This window comes from Aphelocoma coerulescens, chromosome 8 (genome assembly GCF_041296385.1).
Source record: "Aphelocoma coerulescens isolate FSJ_1873_10779 chromosome 8, UR_Acoe_1.0, whole genome shotgun sequence".
Taxonomy (NCBI): Eukaryota; Metazoa; Chordata; class Aves; order Passeriformes; family Corvidae; genus Aphelocoma; species Aphelocoma coerulescens.
The window spans coordinates 10,692,437-10,712,568 of NC_091022.1; the positions used below are offsets into that span (position 1 = coordinate 10,692,437).

The window sequence follows — 20,132 nt, forward strand, 5'->3', positions numbered from 1 at the left end:
AGAGAAGGGAGAAAAAAAAAAATCTTTCCACCAAGCAGCTTGTTTATTTTAATTAACATAGGGATCCTCTGCTAGGAGCAAGGAACAACCTCCATCTACTGGCTAGATCATTGCGTCTCTTCTCCATTCAAAACCCATCCCTCATCTCTCATTAAGGAGGGTACAATTTTGGAAGAAGCTGCTAAGGTCTCAAGGTAAGCTCCTGCATGAGTCTTTGCTAGCAATGCAGCTATTTGGACCTCACGGATGTAATTTGCAGGGTGTTTCTTTTGCGTCGTGGTGTTGTTTGTTTGGTTGGGATTTTTTTTTTAACAACACAGAAGGGTACTTTCCCCAGGTGTATTCGCAGATAACATTTCATGCATCTGTTTTAATCTAGAAAAATAGCTAATCATGGGAAGGCTGGGCCTTTCAGCTCAATTTAAAAAAAAGTCCCTCTTTTTGTTCTTCTTTTGTTCTTTTTTTAATGGAATGGCTCCTTTCACCTGTCTGGGAATCCAGTCTGTAAGGGAGTCCTTTTCGGAAGCAGCAAAATACGATAATTTCCGATGGCTTAATTACAACCGGAGTGCAAATACGATTACAGTTAATACCAGACAACTAAGGAGCTGACAGTGCTGAGGTCCTGGGCGGTGAACAGTTTCATGATAGACAATAATCTGCCTCTCCTGCTTTCTTCTGGCTGTGTGATCACTTGTTTGTGGTCAGTCACAGCTCTTGGCTATGGAGATACGTGTTTGGGATTACTATGCAAAGTACCTAGTTGTTTCTTATTTAAATATCATCTCCCTAAGCTAATATCATTATCCCTAAATGAATACGTGTCTTAATTGACATGTTTTCAGATTACCGGGAGGTACAAGCACATTGGATGTTTGGGGTTTTTTAATCCGATGCCGATTACGATTAAAGACACCCTGCGCTTGTGTCCCTCGCACCGCCAGCCCCGCGCAGCCTGGCAGGGGAGGAGAGGGGCTGCTGTCCGAGTCTGGCTGCGATGCACCGGCTTTTAACATGTTCCTAACACAGCTTTCCGAAAGTAGCTCTACGGCACACTCGAGAGGACTAAGGGGAGGAGAAAGACGGTGATGCTAAATATGTTGTATCTGACTCCGAAGTGGATTTTTAAATAATGTCGGGCTTTGAAAAGAAAAACATAAAATAAAATAAAAATAAATTTGAAAAATAAACCGCAACCTATTTGAATACTGAAAACGATATTAGCTACATTCGATGCCACCGCCAAGAGCTGTAATTCTATTCAGATTTCCCTTCTTTGTGTCTAGATTGGTTGCAGTGCCCGCGGACTTTACAAAGAGATGAGGCTGATCATTAATAGCACTGTACTCCACCACAAGCTCGTAGAGCAGAAAATAGCGCTAGGATTTAAAAATAGACCTGGCTTTAACCACCCGACTCGCAGGGAACAGGATCGTAATCCTGTTGCTGTTATTACTACGGACATTAAATTTCTGGAAATGATTAAACTGGAAGTGTCTTGAAAAGTTCAGGTGCTGACGGAGAGGGTGTGAAGCTCTGGTGCCCTGCGGGGCGGGAGGCGGCTGGCCCGGGCAGTGCCCTGTGCCTGCAGCCGAACACGCCACGGCCTCAAATGCGGCAGGCGAAATCCAAACCATTTCTCCTCAAAGAACACCTCCTCCTCCCTACCCCCACCCCCCGCCTGAACACCCTCCCCTTTCTCCTAATTATTGTTGGTCAATTATTAATTTGCATATAGAGCTTGTCCTAAATCCCCCGAACTAAACACAAGATCGTTCACGCTGCGATAGGCTTTAGCCCGTAGCCCGTGGCCAGGGAGAAGGAGGGCTCGGTGGCAGAGCGGATCCCAGTGACCGCACGCTGAAATCTTCCCAGGGCACACGCTAATTGTGAAGGTGGAAGTGGCTCCAGGCAGCGCCTGCGGAGCTGCGGGCAGGGGCTCCGGCAGGGCCAGCGGGATGTCCGCGGGAGCTCTCCAGCCCTGCGTGGGCAGGAAAACGCTGTACCTGTGGAACTCTCCACAGCGATGTATCCCCCATCCTCCCCCCCAGCCCCCCCCCCCCCCCATTAGCTTGGGGGGTTCGAGTAGAGCCTTACAGAAAGGAAAAGACCGAGAGCGCCTGTCATGTTACTAAAATATTCCGAATATTGCACATCAGATATTCTTCCCCAAATGCTGCGGCGAAAGGAGATAAAAGCACCCTGCGATGGGAAACTGCCGTTCACAGACAAAGTGCTAATGCCGATGGATTCACGAGGGACAGGCTCGTAGATTTGGATTTTAGATTCCCTGTCGTGTTCTTTGTGAGCTTTTCTCTCCCCTCCCCAAGCAAACCAGCAAAACTGTACGGAATCCCTCGTGTTATAATGGCAACCTCTCGCTACCAGCCTGCCTTAGAGCAGCAGAGCTCCAGTTCACAGCGAGGAATGCGATCTCAGGAACATTGAAATAGATTTACCTTGATCTCCTACAGGCCTTTTGGAAACGGAGAAGTCACGTTTGATGCTAGCAACAAACTTTTAGTGTCCCTTTAGGTAAGAAGTGGTCTGCCAGCATTAGGATGTTAATCAGAAAACGCCTTGGAAACCCCTGGCCTCCTTTACTGGAGCAGCAGTAGCTAGTAGCGTATCCTTAACCGTACCTGATGGAGCAGAAAGAAAGGACCCTCTAATTAATTAAGTGTGTCCAACCGGAGGAGGCTCAGTCATTTCTGAGTTTTGTTATGAGTCTGCCCAATTACTCCTAACGGCGCCGTCGAGCTAAGGTAGAGACGGGAATTTAACAAACAATATTTTCCGTGTCTCTGCCTTGGACCGATACTTTGACGCCGCACCTGCAGAGTGTTTCGGTGAACCCGAGTCAGCAAACGCGAGATAAGCGGGAGGAGAGGACAGCGGTGCCCGTACCCGGGGCACCCGAGGCGGGGGTACAGCTTGTTCGGGGGGCACAGGATCCCCACTTTAGCTCCCGAGGGAACTGGGCCTAGGGGCAGCCGGGGGCTTCCCCCAGACCCCTCCTCTCCCCACTCCCGGCGGGTATAATGAGTTTGACGGTCCTCAGCCCGGCAGGGACACAGCGGGACGGCGGCAGCGGGGCTTCCGAGACGGGGCTGCGGGGCCAGCCCGGGCGGGCGGGGGTCGGCGAGTGGCTCTGCCTGGCACACGCCGGGGTGTCTTTGGCAACCCAAGCGCCACGGGAAGTGCAGACCATTTCCAGGAGAGTAGATGCAACACGAAGCGGAGGCAGGGTGAGTTACCCCAACAGCTCAACTGGATGGGAATACAGAAAAATTTCCTTTGAAGGGGAAAACACCCAGAACAGACCCTGAACGTGCCTGTGGAGTGGAAAGACTATACTGCAACGACTAGAAATAAACTCGTCTCCAAGTGAGATTTTTTGACCTGTGTCGACAGCCACCACTGTGATTCCCCGAGCCAGGCGGGCGCACGCCGGCGGTACCTGCCGGGCGCAGGGCGAGCGGGGCGATCCCTCCCGCACAGGGCATCGCCCCCGCCCGCAGAGCCGCGGCCCCTCCTTTCCTTCCCTCCTCCCCGGCCCGCTCGACAAAGCCGCCGGCCCCGCAACCGGGCTGGCCCGGGCAGCGCAGCCCCGCGGGGGTGCCGGCCGCGCTCCAGCTCCCCAGCGGGGCTTGGGGCCAGAGGGAAGCACCTCCGCCCGTCTCCCGGAGCAGCCGGGGCGTCGCGGAGCGGAGACGGGAAGGAGGGGGTGGGGGAGGTTTGGGGATCCCGAGCGAACAACTCCCGTATCCCGGATTGAATCACCTTGTTTATTTTTCCTGATGTCTTATTGTGCTAATTGACTTGTTTTCTCCAAGGAAAGCCTATCTTTCCCTCCTCCTTCCCCACACATAGATTTTTTTTTTTTTTCCCCCAGACCGGGAGTGCTCTGCAGAAGGCTACGGCTTCTGGAGGGATCTGCCCTTTTTAAGGGAGATTCCCTCAGCCCTTTGAGTCTCGTTGGTTTTATAGCTATTACTCTCTTATTAAAACACACACATATACACAACGCATTGATTTCCATCCAAAAGGGCTAATTACATTACTTACAGTAAATAGCAGCCCTGCTGTCCAGGGTCTAGTGTGCCAACAGAGAAAAAAAATCCCGGCTTATTTCACTTGATTGACTTCATCTTTGTGTGAAATTGTGTTTTATGAGCTGTATTCTGGCACTCGGAGGAATGTAACAACATTCAATCTGCAAATAACATTAATTTTAGCTACTTAGGGGGAAAGAGAGGGGAGGAAACTGGCTGCCTGAATCTTGGGTTACATGGAAGAGGTGACTCGAGGAGCCCCTGAGGATGTCTCTGGGATGCTTTGGAAAGGAAGTGGGGGCTGGGGTACTTCTTTCACTAGTCGCGCTACGGCTTGGTGTGGAGTGTCCCCCAGGGAGCAGGGAGCGCAGGACTGCCGCCAGGAAGATCCTTCAGTAGGGATCGAGGTGTCAGGAAACAGCCGGCAGCTGTTTCAGGGAAAGGCAAGGAAGAGTGGTGTGAAAAGTAAGTAGGAAAACGGGAAAAGGAGGGGAGGGAGAGCAGACAGAGAGATTAGCCAGGAAGGAATGCATCGCCCGGTCCCCTGCACACAATGATCGCTCGCAGTCCGCGGCCGAGGAGCGGGCGAGGGGAGAGAGTCCCGCCAGGGTGTCCCCGGGCCGGCCGGGGCTGGCCCCGCGGAGTGCCTGCGGAGCGGCCGCATCCTGCTGCGCGTACTGGCGGGGGCCCCGCGGGGCAGCAGGGCGGGCAGCGCCCCGGGAAGCGCTCGATCTGCCCGGGCCCCTCCTGCTTTCGAGGCTCCCTCCCGCCTCAGCACCCCTCCGCGGGTCCCGGGGAGCGCTCCGGCCATTCCGTCCCGCCTCGGCTGCCCCGCACCGGCGCTCCTCTTCCTTCTCCCGTTAGCGCGGCGGAGCCAGGCACGGCGGGGCCAGCCCGAGCGGCCGCCGAACGGAGGCTCCCGCGGCGCGGCCCGGGGAGAGCGGGGCCCCCGGGGGGAGAGCGGGGCCCCGGGCCACCCTGTCCCTCGCCAGGCGCCGTCTCCTCCAACTCCCGGGACTCCGTGTTTGGAGGAGGTAATAAATCCCACCCCACCCACAGCCCCGACCGTAATGTTTGTCACTGCTTGCCCATCACTAGGGGTTGAGAGGAGTATGACAGGTCTTTGTTGTCTGAATAAAAATCAGTGGCAGCTCAAGGGAGAGAACTCCTCCTACTAAATTATCAAAAATGGGCTGGCTTTAGTCTCTTAACAAATTGGACAGAGCTCCGGAAAGCAGCAGTCCCAAATCCAACCTACAGGCACTGGGAACTTTAAAGCAACCAGGGACTGCTGAAAATAGCACTTCTTTTTGCTTTCTTTGTATTCAAAACTATATCCTTTCCCGACTGATTCTACTGCCCCAGGTCCAAGTCTCTCCAGTCAGAAGCCCTAGCTCTCCAGAACAGTAACAGATCCTTTAGCTCGCTTTTATTATTTTATTTTTAAAACTAATTATTATTACATTTTCTCCCCCTTGTTTGTTTTCTGCACATCTTCAGGAAGCCCTCAGTGCTTGCGCGAAGAGAAGCTCCTATTGCAACCTCGCTGTGCGCCTCGGTGTAAACATTTTGGATGATCTAAAGACTCTGGGGTCTGTATATGGAAATAGTGGGGTGCAGAGCAGAAGAAAATACTTGTCCTTTCCGTCCCCCAGCCATGCTTTTCCACGGGATCTCCGGAGGCCACATCCAAGGAATCATGGAGGAGATGGAGAGGCGATCCAAGACCGAGTCCCGCCTGGCCAAAGGGGGACAGATGAACGGCCGAGAAACGGTAAGAAAGGAGCTGGCGCTCTTTGCAAGGGAATCCCTGCAAGCATGGACCCGCACCGGGACAGACCCTGACTTTGGGGAAGAGAAAGACGCTGCTTCCCTCTGCCCCTTCCCTGTCACCCCTTACTTGTGGAACCCCTTCCGAGGCTCCCTGTAAACCCACCCGTAACGCTGGGTGCTGTGCTGGCCAGGCTCGATTATACATTTGTCTAAACCCTGTCGTTGCGTGCGCTCTCTGGAGTAACGGGGAAACTGCTTTAAATCGTAGCAGGGACGGGATTTCAGCCCTTGCGGCGGAGCAGCCTTTTGCCCCTGCTCGGCTGCCTGCGGCCGCTCTACCCCTGCGAGCAGGGCTGCATCTGGAGCTCCCGAGGTGTGCTTTACTTTTATTCTGCGCTCCTGGCACCTCCTAAATTAAACCTCAAACCGCGACTGCTTACTTTTCACAACTGTCTTTGGTCTGAAGTGTGTGATTGATACAAAGAGGCTCCGCTCTCCCTGAGTGTTATGCCGGCCGACTACTTTGTTAGAAAGTAACATCTCCTCTTTCCTTAGTCTTCAGAAGTCTTCAGAAATGTACTAAGGGATGGCGGAGAAATCGAGTGTCGCGCTGGGCTTTGTGCAAAGCGAGATCTCCCTTTCTCCAACTTGTAGGGCTTCCGCCGATCGCGCACAAGGCTCTGCACACAAAGTAACGGCCTGGAAAACTGCTTTAAGGCTTTGGGCCATAGGGTCCTTTACCACTTCTCTTAAATAAACTCATGCCTTGTTACATGAGGATTTGCAATGTAAATTTAATTCACCTTTCAATTGCTGCAAAAAGAAAAGGGGGCGAGGAACACAACTTCAGATTGAAAAATGAATGCGGAGTTGCCACTTTAAAACAGTTGCGACTTTAGAACAAGATGTTTTGGATTTTTTTCCCCTTGTTACTTTATCAGCAAACGCTACCCCAAGTTTCACGGCCGAGCTTTTGTCTCCGCCGTCCCTCCGTCTCCCTTTGTCCCGAGCGACACTCCTCGTGGGGAGCAGATCAATGGAAACTTGCAGAAGTTTACTGACAAAAAGATGCTGGTTTGAGCTGAAAACATCCCGTGCCAGCTTTCTGCCCACGTCCCTAGGGCCGGTGAGCGTTCATACTCGCTGCTCTTTACACCATCCACCTGTCTCCTTTCTCTTGCTTCTGTTTTAAAAGGCCTGTCTTTCTTTAGAGACGCGGTTGCGGCTCGTTTAAATACGGGTGCAAATTTGCCGTAGAATGAGTGCAAGCCTGAACCCTCTGCCGTAAACTTTAGGAACAGCAAACCGGTATTTTTCTACTTTAAAATGCTGTTCCTGTGAATTGCTTTAAGATTAAAACGCTAAAGAAACGGGGAAGCCTCAGACTTTAAGTTCAGAACTTCAGAAAATACTGGGCTTTGCTTTTTTTACTGCGGCCTAATCCTTTGCCTTCACGTACAGAAATGACATTAGATCGTTAGGAGAGGTTTACTGTGAATCGCGGTAAACACTTTGCTAGCGGGTCCCGGTTCCCCCTTAAACTTCCCGCCGGGAGCCAAGAGTTTGGTCCCAGAGAGCCGTGCCTTTGTACGAGCCCCGGGCCCTGCGCAGGACCCGTCCCCAGCCCGGCCTGCCTGCCTGTCTTTCTCTCCCTGTCTCATCCCTTGTGGTGTGGTTGTTTTGCAGAACATGCCCCCCATGAGCCCCGAGAAGCCTGCTTTGTGTGCTGGTTGTGGAGGGAAGATCTCAGACAGATATTACCTGCTGGCTGTTGACAAACAATGGCACCTCAGGTGTCTTAAGTGCTGTGAATGTAAACTGGCTTTGGAGTCAGAACTCACCTGCTTTGCCAAGGACGGCAGTATTTACTGCAAGGAGGATTACTACAGGTACAGCAATCAGTCCCCATGGGTTTAAAACACATCCCCTCAAAAGGCACTGTGAACCGAAACGCTCTTTTCTCCACACAGGCTTTCAAAGGTAGCTTTTCGCAGTCAGCTATTCCTCAACCCTGTAAACGCGTCCCCTCAGAAATGTCTCGCACGTTTCAGAACTGAACGGGCCGTCAGGGGACGCGCTGATTGAGCATGTGTGGCGGTGCACAAACAGGCGAAGGCTCTCCCGCTGCTCGGCGGTTTCCCTCCGTAAAGACCCGACCAAAATTTCCCTCTGCCCGCAGCTTGCCGGTTTCCCCGAGGGCCGGAGCCCGCCGCCCCCGCTCAGCCCCGCGGCCGGGCCCGGGAGCGGGCCCCGCTTGTCCGTGTGTTGCAGCTGTCCCGCTGGTCAGCGCCTCGCGGCTCTTCTCGTCTTGACAGGAATGCCAGGAGAGCGGGGACCGATTCCCCGCGCTCCGGCCTGCCTGGCCCCGTGCTCACGGGCAGCGGCAGGGCTTTCGCCAAAGTCCTGAGAGAATAGCTCAGCTCGGCGGAGAGTGCGAGGCGCTCACGCTGGGGCCCCAGAGACGGCTCCCTGAGGATGTCCCGACACTAGGCGGGCCAGGGGCCACAGCCGGTGGCACGGGCCGTCCTGGGGCCCGGGGGGCGCGACCCCGTCGGGGACAGGCTCCCTCACGTGGCCGGGAGGGAAGGCGGGAGGCACCGGGTCAAGCTCTGCCTTTGCCGTTCTAGTTGATGCCCACTTTTCTGTTTCCTTCAGAAGGTTCTCCGTGCAGAGATGTGCCCGCTGCCACCTTGGGATCTCAGCCTCCGAAATGGTCATGAGAGCCAGGGAATCGGTTTATCACCTGAGCTGCTTCACCTGCACCACGTGCAACAAGACTCTGACCACGGGCGATCACTTTGGCATGAAGGACAACCTGGTTTACTGCAGGGCCCACTTCGAGTCCCTTTTGCAAGGAGAATACCCCCCTCAGCTGAGCTACACCGAGCTGGCTGCCAAGAGTGGAGGGCTGGCCCTGCCTTACTTCAACGGCACTGGCACGGTCCAGAAGGGGAGGCCCAGGAAACGAAAGAGCCCTGCCTTGGGAGTGGACATCGTCAGCTACAACTCAGGTGGGAAACACACGCCGAGTCTGCCTCCCGCTCCCCCGAACAGAGCATTCTTCCCCTCAGCCAGGCAGTGCGTGAGTAACTCAGCCAGGCCAAATCTTGCTTAACCATTGGAAAATCAAACAAACAGCCCTCTGAGGGTTGGAGCGTTTGCAGGAAAGCTAACAGCAGCCCTCCTCAAAGGCTGTCTTTGCCTATTAATGTCAAACACCAAAACTTAGCCACTTCCCAGGGTAAAGACAAAAAAAAAAAAAAAAAAAAAATCCCAACCCCAAAACCAGATAGCTCTTTCTCTGTTGGAATCTCAGAGATACAGTTATCATTATTTACATTTGATTAGCTAAAAGCATTTCACCACTTAAACCTCAATCTAGGAGTAACCAAATGAATCAGAAAAAAAAGAATTAAAGTTATAGTATATGGTTCCTACAACACCAATGTAGTATGCACATATCGCTTTATATATTGAATTTATAGTGATTAATTCTTCAGGTTGAATAATTTTGTTTTACTGACTCATAAATGATGAAACTGTACAAGAGGTCAACGAGTAAATGTTGTTCCCTGTAACTAGACCCTAACAAATGTAATTAATGAGAACGGTTTCTGTTCTCTCAACAGTAGGAAAGGAACAAGTGTTGCCGTGTATTAAATATCCTCTCTAACTCCAGTCACTTGAATGCCCAAACCGTGTATGAAGAGTGCTAGCGGCCAGAGGTGAAGGAGTTTCAGATATGACCAAGCAGTTGAGGCAGAGCTTCATTAGATAAAAGACGAAAGCAGTAAGGGTAAATACGAATCAGCAAACTCCCGACTCCAAAATTATTTTAGCGAAACTTAAGCTTCAGATTGGACGGTAACAGAGGAAAGAAAGCTGTGGGCAGCAAGAGTGATGCAAGGTGTGCTTCCCCGTGAAGTGTGGAGCCGTCCCAGCTGGGGCAGGGAGCCGGGGGCTCCGGGCCCAGGACTGCGGACCGCTGGCCCCACCGGGGAGCCGGGAGAGGGGTCAGGGCCTCCCCTTCCGACAATCGCGGGTCGGTAACAGTGTACCGCTCTCGGCCCGGGGCTCTCTCCCTTCCACCAAGTTCAACCCGCTGCCACTGAGATCCATAAGGAATCTTCCACCGCCCCCCTGCCCTCCCCACCCCTCCCCCGGCACCTCCTCTGGGGCCGCTCGTGAAACGGGCTTTAGCTGGGAACCGGGGAGCTGTGCAAGGCGATTTCATCTCCTCTGATGCGTAGACCTTGGAGCCAGGGTAATCACTGCGCTAATTGTTCCTTGTTAATTGAAGATGACATTGGAATCCCTGGCTACGGAGCGGCTTCCAATCAATCCTGAAAGCTGCTAAAGAAAAGGGAACCTGTAGCTCAGCCAGGATTCATTCAGCCCCAGCTTCCAGTGGTGGATTTCCCGACCGCCCGCGCTCCTCTCTGGACTCTATCCCTGGTCCACACAGCACCACCCGAATCCCCAGATTCCTAAAGGGAAATATTTCTAGGGACAACTTAGCGTTAGATTTAGAATCAGAAGTTAGGGCAGGATGAAGAGTTGTGGATATGATAAAGCACCCCTTAAACTTCAGATCAGGACTCAAGAGAGACATTTGTGAACGCTGACGTAATTTTTGTGTACTAGTCTTAAAACTACCCTTCTTTACAACAACGGGCCATATAAGATGGACCACTGACTTCAAATCAGATTAAAAAGCACCACCCATTACGAAAATACAGCTCACTGCATTGAGAACTCACAGAATCCTCCGGGCAACGGGGAGAAAAAAACCAAACCAAACCAAATCAGCAAACGCTCTGATGCATTGGACTCAGACTGGATGGCTGAGAAATTTGTTCTGTTAGGGCCGTGATTTTATTTTTTTTTTTTATAACTATTATCTAGCAATGTCCAGGGTTGACACATGGTCTCGAGAAACCGTGCAGCCAAACCGTGCATCCGGTGCAAACGGCTCCAGCCCACTGATCCACTGTGCTCCAGATCCAGGAGAAGGAAAGCGAATCTGGAACAGCTACGAAATGAGTTGCAGTAGATGAAATCGCTTCTTGAGAGAAAAAAAAAAAAAAAAATCTCTAACTAATTGGCAGCCACTTCCCTACACACATTTTTCGTTCCCTGCCCTGTGACTCAGTAACTGCTCTTGCACGTAATCATTTACAAAGGGCCAGCAGTCCGCAGGAATTAAATGTCGGATACCCGGCTGCCGCCTTCCGAGAGAGGAGCGGGGCCCCGCAGCCCCGGCAGCGGCGGGCGGGCGGTGTCCGGGCCGGGTCGCCCCGCGGGGATGGCGCGGTGCCCCGGCCGGGGACAGCCGCGGGCACGGGCACAGCCCTGCCCCGCACATCGCCCCTGCGCCGGGGTGTACCGAGCCGGGACCGCGCTCCGCAGCCGCGCCCGCAGCTCCTCGCCCGCGGCCGGGGCTCTCTCGGCGCTCCGGGGCTGCGGGCACCCCGGCTGTGACCTCCCCAGTAAGTCAAGTACCTTCCCAAACAGTCCCAGCAGCGGTGTCCATACCCCTGTGCCAAGCCACTACGGAAAACGACCCCGAGTTTTAAAAACGAAACTCCGATGGAGCCAACAACTTCACCCAGCTGAGCATGAGCATGTGTGTATTCACAGCCATCCAGCAGGCCCTGGCTTAGATTTGTGTGCACATTATGTTTCAGGGGAGCTGAGCCCTGGTCCAGAATGGAAAATCAGACTCTGCTGCAGGATCTACAACAGCTTTTCTATTCTGTTATTTTGTTTGCTAGTTTAATTTATTTTTTCTCAGCTCCTCGGTAGTAAAGTGAAAACACAACAATAAATAACTCAAAATGTTATGAGGTAGAAGTCACTCATACTTGCGAGCTGCCTGGAATTAATGTGAAAAATGGAAGAAACTATTCAAAAGTACTTAAAATATTCAAGGCTTTCTCTATATTACATCTTATATCACATAATTAATATGTATTTTGAGGGAAACTGCGTTGACTTACAGCTTACAGGATATAGAAATGAGATGGTGAAGAAGATTTCCCTAGCAAAATATTTTACACAGCTGTTCCTCAAAGAGCTGTTTACTTTATTTCATTATATGTGTGTGTGTGTGAAAAACTATGAAGAGCTCATTTGAAGAGTTCTTGGCAATAAGAAACAAACTGTTCTAGCTCCTTTGAAAGCAAAAATTAAACAACCCTCCAATCCTGCTGCAAAGAAATGAGCATTGTCTTGCCTGACTTCTTGCTTTCCCTTAGTTCTCCTGGAGATAGTGTAAAACTCTGGCCTATGATGTGGCCAAACCAAGTGTTACAGCACTGTTTTGCTTATGTAAAACAGAGAGTGTAATCATTATATAAACTAGGATTGTCTGAAGATTCTTGGAACCCTCTTCTCATTTTCTCTTGAAAATAAAATCCAAAATAAAGTAGACCATTGACACAAAAAAAGAAGGACAAAAAAAAGTACAGAAACAAAGGCAGTAAGCAGGACAGAGGAGCCTGAGGAAGTTTGTGTTGCTGCTGTAAGCCCAAGCGACCCAAGGAAAATAACACAAACAAGCAGCTTGCAACTCTGAAGTAAAACCTGAGGACTGAATTCTGGTACTCTGATATATGTCAGCTCATAAGTTACAGCCCACGCAGTTTGACTGAAGGCAGTGTGATTGCTTGTGAAAACAAGTAGTAAATACAATCTGAATCTGGTCTGAAATTGTTTTTAAGGCAACTTTCAACTCCTGGTCTTTTCAGAAGTGTCAGCTTACTTTGTTTGAAAGTACAGATATACTTCTTACCAAGACTAGGAGCAAAGCTAGCTATAATTAAATATTCACCTGATTTTCTGTCAAAGCGTTGTCTTACCAGCATCTGTTCATGCTGACTTGTCTTATAATTCAAAAGAGAAAACACCTTCAAGAAGCTTTTTATTTTCTTGTGGTTTCAAGTTGCTTTGCCTCTCTTTTCAGCACTGCCTACATCGGTCTCTCTGTATTCTGTGCTTTCCCTCTTTCTCTTCTCTCTCTCTGTCAATTAAAAATGGGGATCAGCTAGGCCTTGTAAATAATCCAGTAACTACTGGAAAGCAGTTCAAAAATCAAAAAGAGCAACTAATGAAACTCAGTCTAATTTACAGACATTCTGAAACATTTTTAATTAGCTCTTCTTTAATTAATATGCCCTGCTAGGATGACACCATTAATTTTCTCCTGTGTGACTGAGCTATCTTTATAAAATGAGATCCTAGAAATGGCTAACCCTTTTTGTTCAGGCTGAAAAGAAAAGCACAGATGTACTTATTACTTTTTTTTTTGCTAATACTGTAATTTCTTTCTCCAATTTGAACTAATGGTGCCACTGTCCCCAAACAGCTACAACTCTTGTGTACAATTCACACCCATAAAAGTGTAATCTGAAACAAACCTTCATAGACACTTTGAAAATACTGAATCAGAAAAAGCAGAGAAACTCTTTTTAAGTTTTGAGCCCCTAGCTGCTTGCTTGCAGAAATGTCCTAAACCAGTACCAGCTAAGGGCTACTGCTGATTGTGACTGGGGGACTGGATCAAGTCTGGATGCAACTGCTTCCTAGATATGTTTTACAGATGAAGGGCTTCGAGCACTTCATATAAACTCCCAGGCAGAGTCCAAAAGCATTTATTTTATTAGCAAAAAACTCAGCTCTCTTGATGAACTGTCATAACAAACTTTCCTGCTGTACATCTCTTTTTATAGGTGCTTGTGATTTGGGGAAAAAGCTCAGGAACATTCAAAACACTGGTTTGACCTTTACTCTTCTCTCAAGCTAAGAATGTTTCAATGAGTGAGATTTCAAAATCTGAATGAGATTTCAAATGACTCTTTGAGCGCCCAAAGCAAAACCATCACCACAGGGAAAAGATTTATTTGAAATAAATGCCAAAGGAGAGAGAACTTTCTAAGTCTGCCCTTAGTAGGTACAGGCCTGGGGGTCATAGCATGTTATAAGTACAGGAAATGATAATGTTCTAGATCTTTCTTGGTCTAATTTAATTATCACATCTGTACTTATCCTTGTACTTCCTTCCTTCCTTCCTTCCTTCCTTCCTTCCTTCCTTCCTTCCTTCCTTCCTTCCTTCCTTCCTTCCTTCCTTCCTTCCTTCCTTCCTTCCTTCCTTCCTTCCTTCCTTCCTTCCTTCCTCCCTCCCTCCCTCCCTCCCTCCCTCCCAACATTTTTGCCTTTATTGATCATTTTCATTGATCAACCCTTTATTGCATCATTTACATGATGCATGGCCTCTAACTCCTTGTTCCACTTTGTTTATTCAACAGGTTGTAACGAGAATGAGGCAGATCACCTGGACAGAGACCAGCAGCCTTATCCCCCATCCCAGAAAACAAAGCGCATGCGTACCTCCTTCAAACACCACCAGCTTCGTACCATGAAGTCCTACTTTGCTATCAACCACAACCCAGATGCCAAGGACCTCAAGCAGCTTGCCCAGAAAACAGGCCTGACCAAGAGAGTTCTGCAGGTAAGAAGCCACATCACAGGCTTGACAGAATTTTCCCCTGCTAGTCAATAGTCTTTCCCTTATGTGTAACAATAGCAATATACATAGAAAAGTACTTTTTCTGGGTGTGTCCCTAGTGGGTGTGCAGAGGGGTATTTTATTATGTGGCAGGAGTGACAAAGGTGTGCCTTATTGCCCCAAGGCAGCCAAACACCAAACTGTGGTTTATGATTAGCTGCATCCTCAACATGAGGAAAATGTCTTCAGAGTCCACCCACCCGGTAGATATCCTGGGGTCTGTGGTCTCTCTGTGGTGATTGCACTAAGGATAGAGGTGGCAAATCTACTGATTTTATGGGTGAAGCCTTTGGGCTCCCCTGAAGGAGTTAATGTGGCCCTTCAGTAAGCAGATCCCCGATGTGTTTGAAGCAAGCTTTGACCAATATGATCCTCCAGGACCAGCTGGCTCCCCCTCTCAATGCTTGTTAGACAACTGTTTTTCTTAAGGGCCTACATAGTCAAAAGGCACTTCCCTGTGAAGGACAACCTAGCAAATTATGTTAAAAATCCCTATATGGTGCGTGATAGCTCAGTGAAGTTAAAACGAGGTGTGTATTACATGCAGAGTGCCAAAGAAGGGCAGTGAGTGAGGTAGAAGGACAATCTATTAGTGGCAATTCCTTGTCTGTGTTACATGTCACCTAAACCACTGCCAGTGAACCTCACAGAACAGAAAGACTAGATGACCCATATCAACAATCTGTATGACAGGGATGGTGTAATTACCCCTCCTTTGTCTTCAGCCTTTTCAAATAATCAAGGCAAACTTTCAGCCTTGGCAAAAGTCTGCTCACTCACCCTTTTCCTCAGTCTTTATGTGTCTTGACCCCAAAGCTACCCAACCCCAGAAACACTACGTGGCCATCAAGAAAGTTGCTTTCTTTAGGTAAGCAAGCAAGCAGAGTTTTCTCGAGGCTGCTCTCTGAGGGCTGTGAGCACCTGTAGCACTGAGCCTGTACACAGAGGGTCAGTACCACCAGTAGCAGAAAAGCTATAGAATGACTTAGGTGATGTGCCATGCAAAATCAAACATCAAAAATGACTTTAAAAAGCAAGAACAGAGACAAAAAATAAGCAAAGCAAAACAAGCATCGGTAAAGAAATCCATTGGGATTGGTTTGCAGGTTTGGTTTCAAAACGCAAGAGCCAAATTCAGAAGGAACCTTTTGCGGCAGGAGAATGGGGGTGTCGATAAAGCTGACGGCACCTCGCTCCCGGCACCGCCCTCAGCAGACAGCGGCGCACTCACTCCACCCGGCACTGCGACCACTTTAACAGACCTGACCAATCCCACTATCACTGTAGTGACATCAGTGACCTCTAACTTGGACAGCCACGAATCCGGGAGCCCCTCACAAACTACCTTAACAAACCTTTTCTAACATTTCATTTTTTTTTTTTTTTTTTTTAATTCTTACTCTTCATTATTATTATTATTATTATAATTATTATAATTATTATTATTATTTTCAAGCCTTTTTAAAAAAAAAAAAGAAAACAACAAACAAACCCACAAAATATTTGGGAAAATAAACAGCTCGATGTGTAGCATCTGCAGCCACCTGGCAAATGAGTTTGACGTAACATGTTGCTATAATAAATGAACATTTATTGTTAAATTGTTAAATTGTACTCAAATTCTTTAAATTTATCAAATGACTGAAGAGAAGGTTATGAATCATTCTAATAAGTGCCTCTTAAAATTGTATGTTACTTATTTCCAGAACCTTGAAAAAAATTGGTTGTTACCACCCCCCCCCCAAAAAAAAGAAGATTCTATTCCTCCTTGATAACCAGATAAAAAGCATTTTAATGATAGCCAAAAGAATGCTGCTTCAGGATTGTATGTTCACTTACAGCATTTAAGAACCACAAATTTAATTTTATTTTTATAATGCATCCAAAAGTTCTGTATGATTTATTTTTTAAATGTTGAAAAATAAATACAAGAGGAATTAAACTAATCCTGGAAACAGTCAGACTGGAAGTACCAGTGCTCTTTCCTTAATGCATTAGTTGCAAGCCTGCTCCTCCCTGAGCACTGGGGAGTCTCACTGGGATAGCTAAACGCTCCTCTGCCAGTTCTTCACCCAGCTGGGACATCCTTGGCCACCACTGAAAGCCATGCCTGGATGGAGGACTTGGAGAGAGACCCGTGATGAGAGCATGTGTGGGTGAGGATGGCAGGACCAGGCTGTTGGCCTCCTAAGTTGTGCCCTGCACATTGAGGAGGCAAGATCTGGAAAAAACCCTCCAGAGTGAGCTCACTCCTATAAGGATGTCATTAAAGTAAAAATAGCAAAGTAACAATGCAAGTGGAGAGTCCTACTGATCTGAAATGTTGCCTAGGAAGGGGTTTTAATTTTTGTCTTTCAAGCAGCTCTGAAGTTTTGTAATTAAAAAAGATAAAGATTGCAGTTTGCTACATGGCTTCGATGCCGTACCTTTAAAGCAAACAGGAGGTTGCCCAGTTACTTTAGTGGGCACAAAAATAATTTTCAAGAAGGTGTATGCATGTGTACTATTCAAACGAACTTTTGATAAATCCTACTTTTTTTTTTTTTTTCAGGGAAAATGGAAATAAGCAAAATATAATTTATTAAGATGTTTAAGAAAAAAATTTTCAGTACAATTTATTCATTACTATTTTGAATTTACTTTAGATGTTTCCTGAGATTGTATCAGACACTTTGTTTAACACAGGAACTTAAAATCTTTAGTTCATTAATACCTCTAACGTATACTTTAACTTTTTAAACTTTATATAAAAGAAAAAAATGTTAGCAAAAATCATACAAAACCAGGAATTGGCAGTGAATAACTTCGAAGCCGATAAACTCAGAAGCCTTGTGGATGCTGATCTGAATACATTTCTTAGTTTACAATAGTGATCTTTCTTTTTTTAGTTTTATTTAAGCTAAAAGTCTGAATGGTCTGGGCAGTGGTGAATGTTCATTTGTATCCTTTTATTGTAGTTGAACACCAATTAGATTGTGGAGAGTCTCAGAAACAAAAACGAACAAAAACCAGTCAAGATCTATGTCTTGCTTTTAGTGGATTGTTAAGAATAACTTTGCACATATACCCCACTTTTTAGACACCATCAAATCTCTTTTTGGTGGTCAAAGTGGCTATTTAATATATTTTAAAGGTGTCCTTTTTGGCTGTATAAATGTGTGGTTACATATTGACAGTTCACTGCCCACATTAAAGTGCATTATTGTAATTTTTGCTCAGGGTTTTTAGAAAATTAGCACAGAAAAGTAGCTTATTTTTAAAAAAGATGACGGAAGAGATGTTAACACTGTAATAGAAGAAAGGTGTGTTTGCCATTATATATTTAGCAAGTATGGTTATCATCTTCTACGGATATTGAATCTTGACTTTTCCTATTTCTATTACCTTATGGGCATTTACCACTAACCAGACCAAAAGACCTTGGTAAGGCTGAGATCTTTATTAATACACTTTTACAGGTAAAAATATTGATACTTATAAATTTTGTTCTTTGACAGAACAATATATGGTACTAGAGATCTACTTTATTAAGTAGACTAATTAAAACTCAGTTCTACTATGTGCCTTATGATATACCTTGGGAGTAAGTTTGTGAAAAATCAGGATATATGTGTTGTTTGTTAAATTAACTGTTTTAAGCCCTTTTGACACCTCACTAGTTTTGTACTGTTTTACCTCTTATTTCTGAAACTCTTTTTATGGTGTATCCTGTTAGAGGGGACAAACATGTCATAGAAAGCAGTTGTGCACTCTTTCAGATATAGTTGATAAATCCAATAATCTTATATATTGAGCTTCGTGTTTATAGTACAGTAAGTGGTCTAGCAAAATTGTCCATGTTTCTTTGTTTATTGATAAATGCATTGTATAGAAACTATTTCCCCTAAATATTTATGGACCAAACAATTGTGATATATCCTATTAAATTTGTGTGAATAAACCATTTTGAATCTAAGGAGTTTTATTTCCCATCAGTTTTTTGTTGTTTTTTTTTTTTTTTTTTTTGGTTTGGGGATTTTTTTGTTTCTTTTTAAAAATTTAAGGTCTACATGTACCTGTGTGTCTCTTTGCTTTTACGGTACCGCTGAACAATTGGTATTAAACACAGAAACACGGCCTTTTAAATATTTTAAAGTACGGTTCCTTCTTAGGTTTTCAATTTCTTCATATTCAATGTATATGCTACTGCTGGTGCAATTTAGATTTTAGCCTTTTAACCTCCTTTTTTGAACATGCAAAGTAATGCCCCACTGATTTGATACTGAAACCCTGTCTTAGCCCTCTAAAAAAGCCAGAAAACTAGGAGCTAAAGTAATTGCATGACAAATATAACCTAAATAGTATGATGAAATGAATCCAGATTTAATGCTAGGTATATTGAGCACAAAATAGAATTGCAGACCCTGAAAAGCCAGGTTGCTCTGTAGTTTAATAAATTGTCACTATGATTTCTTTCAGGGAGAACAAATCATGGGGCATTACAGCCAAACATCCCGACGTTTGAAAATTCCCTAAAGTATTAAAAGAAGGGGAAAAGTTTGATCGGAAATCCACTGCAGTGAAGACAAAGACAATATTAGGTTATGATAATCATACATTTAAAAATCTATTGAGCCAAAAAATAAAAATAAAAGACTTGATGTCATTTCCTGAATGTTAACAAAACATATGTTATTTTATGGTGTCTAATTAACAGAACTGAAGGCTTCAACAAATTGTGTGGTATCAAAAACAAATTTAGAGAAACTATGTATAAAACCAGAGCAACCTGGCAGCAATCTACCCAGCCCATATTCGAAGAAAACTTTTCTTTTTTTAAAAAAAATCACATTTGTCAAGCACAAGTACTTGTAAAATAAAATCTGAGTGCATTCATTCCACTTGCTTGCTAATGTGTACTAGTCATATCTGTTAAATGGATTTTTGTAAATTCAAGAACTTTTCACTCATCCGAGATCATAGGAATCAAAACCCAGTAACTTTAGTACTATTGTTTCCGAATTATTTTTTTTTTAAATGAGACAACTCTGCATGCACTTTTCCATCTGTCACATATAGTGTACATTTCTGTATGATGAATTTCTCTTTGATGTTTCTTGTATAATACCTTTCATTAATAAACATTTTATTTGACGCAAACATAGTTAACTTTATGTAAACACATAGCTAATTGTTCCAACTAATTTAAACTTTTCTTTTGAAAGGAAGCAGTACAGTGCAGTTCCAATATGCTATAAATATATCTAAAATCAAAAAGAATGAAGTAGCAATACTATTGCACAGTGTAAAATTATTTCCTTTGGTATTAATTTTTTAATTTTTTAACTTCTTGTATAAAACTGATGTTTTAAAAAGAAATTCCCGTCAGCATTGACAATAAAACAATCCCCAAATTCTTCATCAATATAAGAAAACATGAGCAGTACAGTGTGTAAAATCCTCAGTGACTTTAGAGTACAAGGATATAATTTGTCTGTCCCTGAGCTGTTTACATGGTCACTATGCAATGAGCAAGTTTGCTACATAGAGTTGGTCCTAAGATTCCGAGTCCAAATCCCAGATGATTTTTACAAGCCAACAAGCAAGTGTAACAATAACCAATTCTTAGTAATGAGGTTTTGTAACTGTTAAGCAACTATTTGCAGAAAGATTTTTTAAAATATATTCCTATTTAGCTGTATAGCCAAAGCATATGTTAAACAAATTAACATATAAAAGACTTGCCAGAAAATCTTTCA

General features: G+C 46.0%; 1 protein-coding gene across 3 annotated transcripts; it reads left to right on the top strand.

Moving 5' to 3' along the window:
- Positions 1–5,400: 5,400 nt before the first annotated feature.
- Positions 5,401–19,671, top strand: LHX9 (LIM homeobox 9). Of its 3 annotated transcripts, XM_069022484.1 has the most exons (6): positions 5,401–5,615; positions 5,711–5,829; positions 7,515–7,717; positions 8,484–8,839; positions 14,135–14,337; positions 15,501–15,779. In XM_069022484.1, the coding sequence occupies exons 2-6, from the start codon at positions 5,713–5,715 to the stop codon at positions 15,756–15,758; spliced, it is 1,137 nt and encodes a 378-aa protein (XP_068878585.1). In that variant the 5' UTR covers positions 5,401–5,615; positions 5,711–5,712; the 3' UTR covers positions 15,759–15,779. The 3 variants fall into 3 exon arrangements, with proteins under 3 accessions (XP_068878585.1, XP_068878586.1, XP_068878584.1); XM_069022485.1 differs by lacking the exon at positions 15,501–15,779 and adding an exon at positions 18,853–19,671 and having other exon boundaries at positions 5,401–5,829; XM_069022483.1 differs by having other exon boundaries at positions 5,401–5,829.
- The last annotated feature ends 461 nt before the right edge of the window (positions 19,672–20,132 follow it).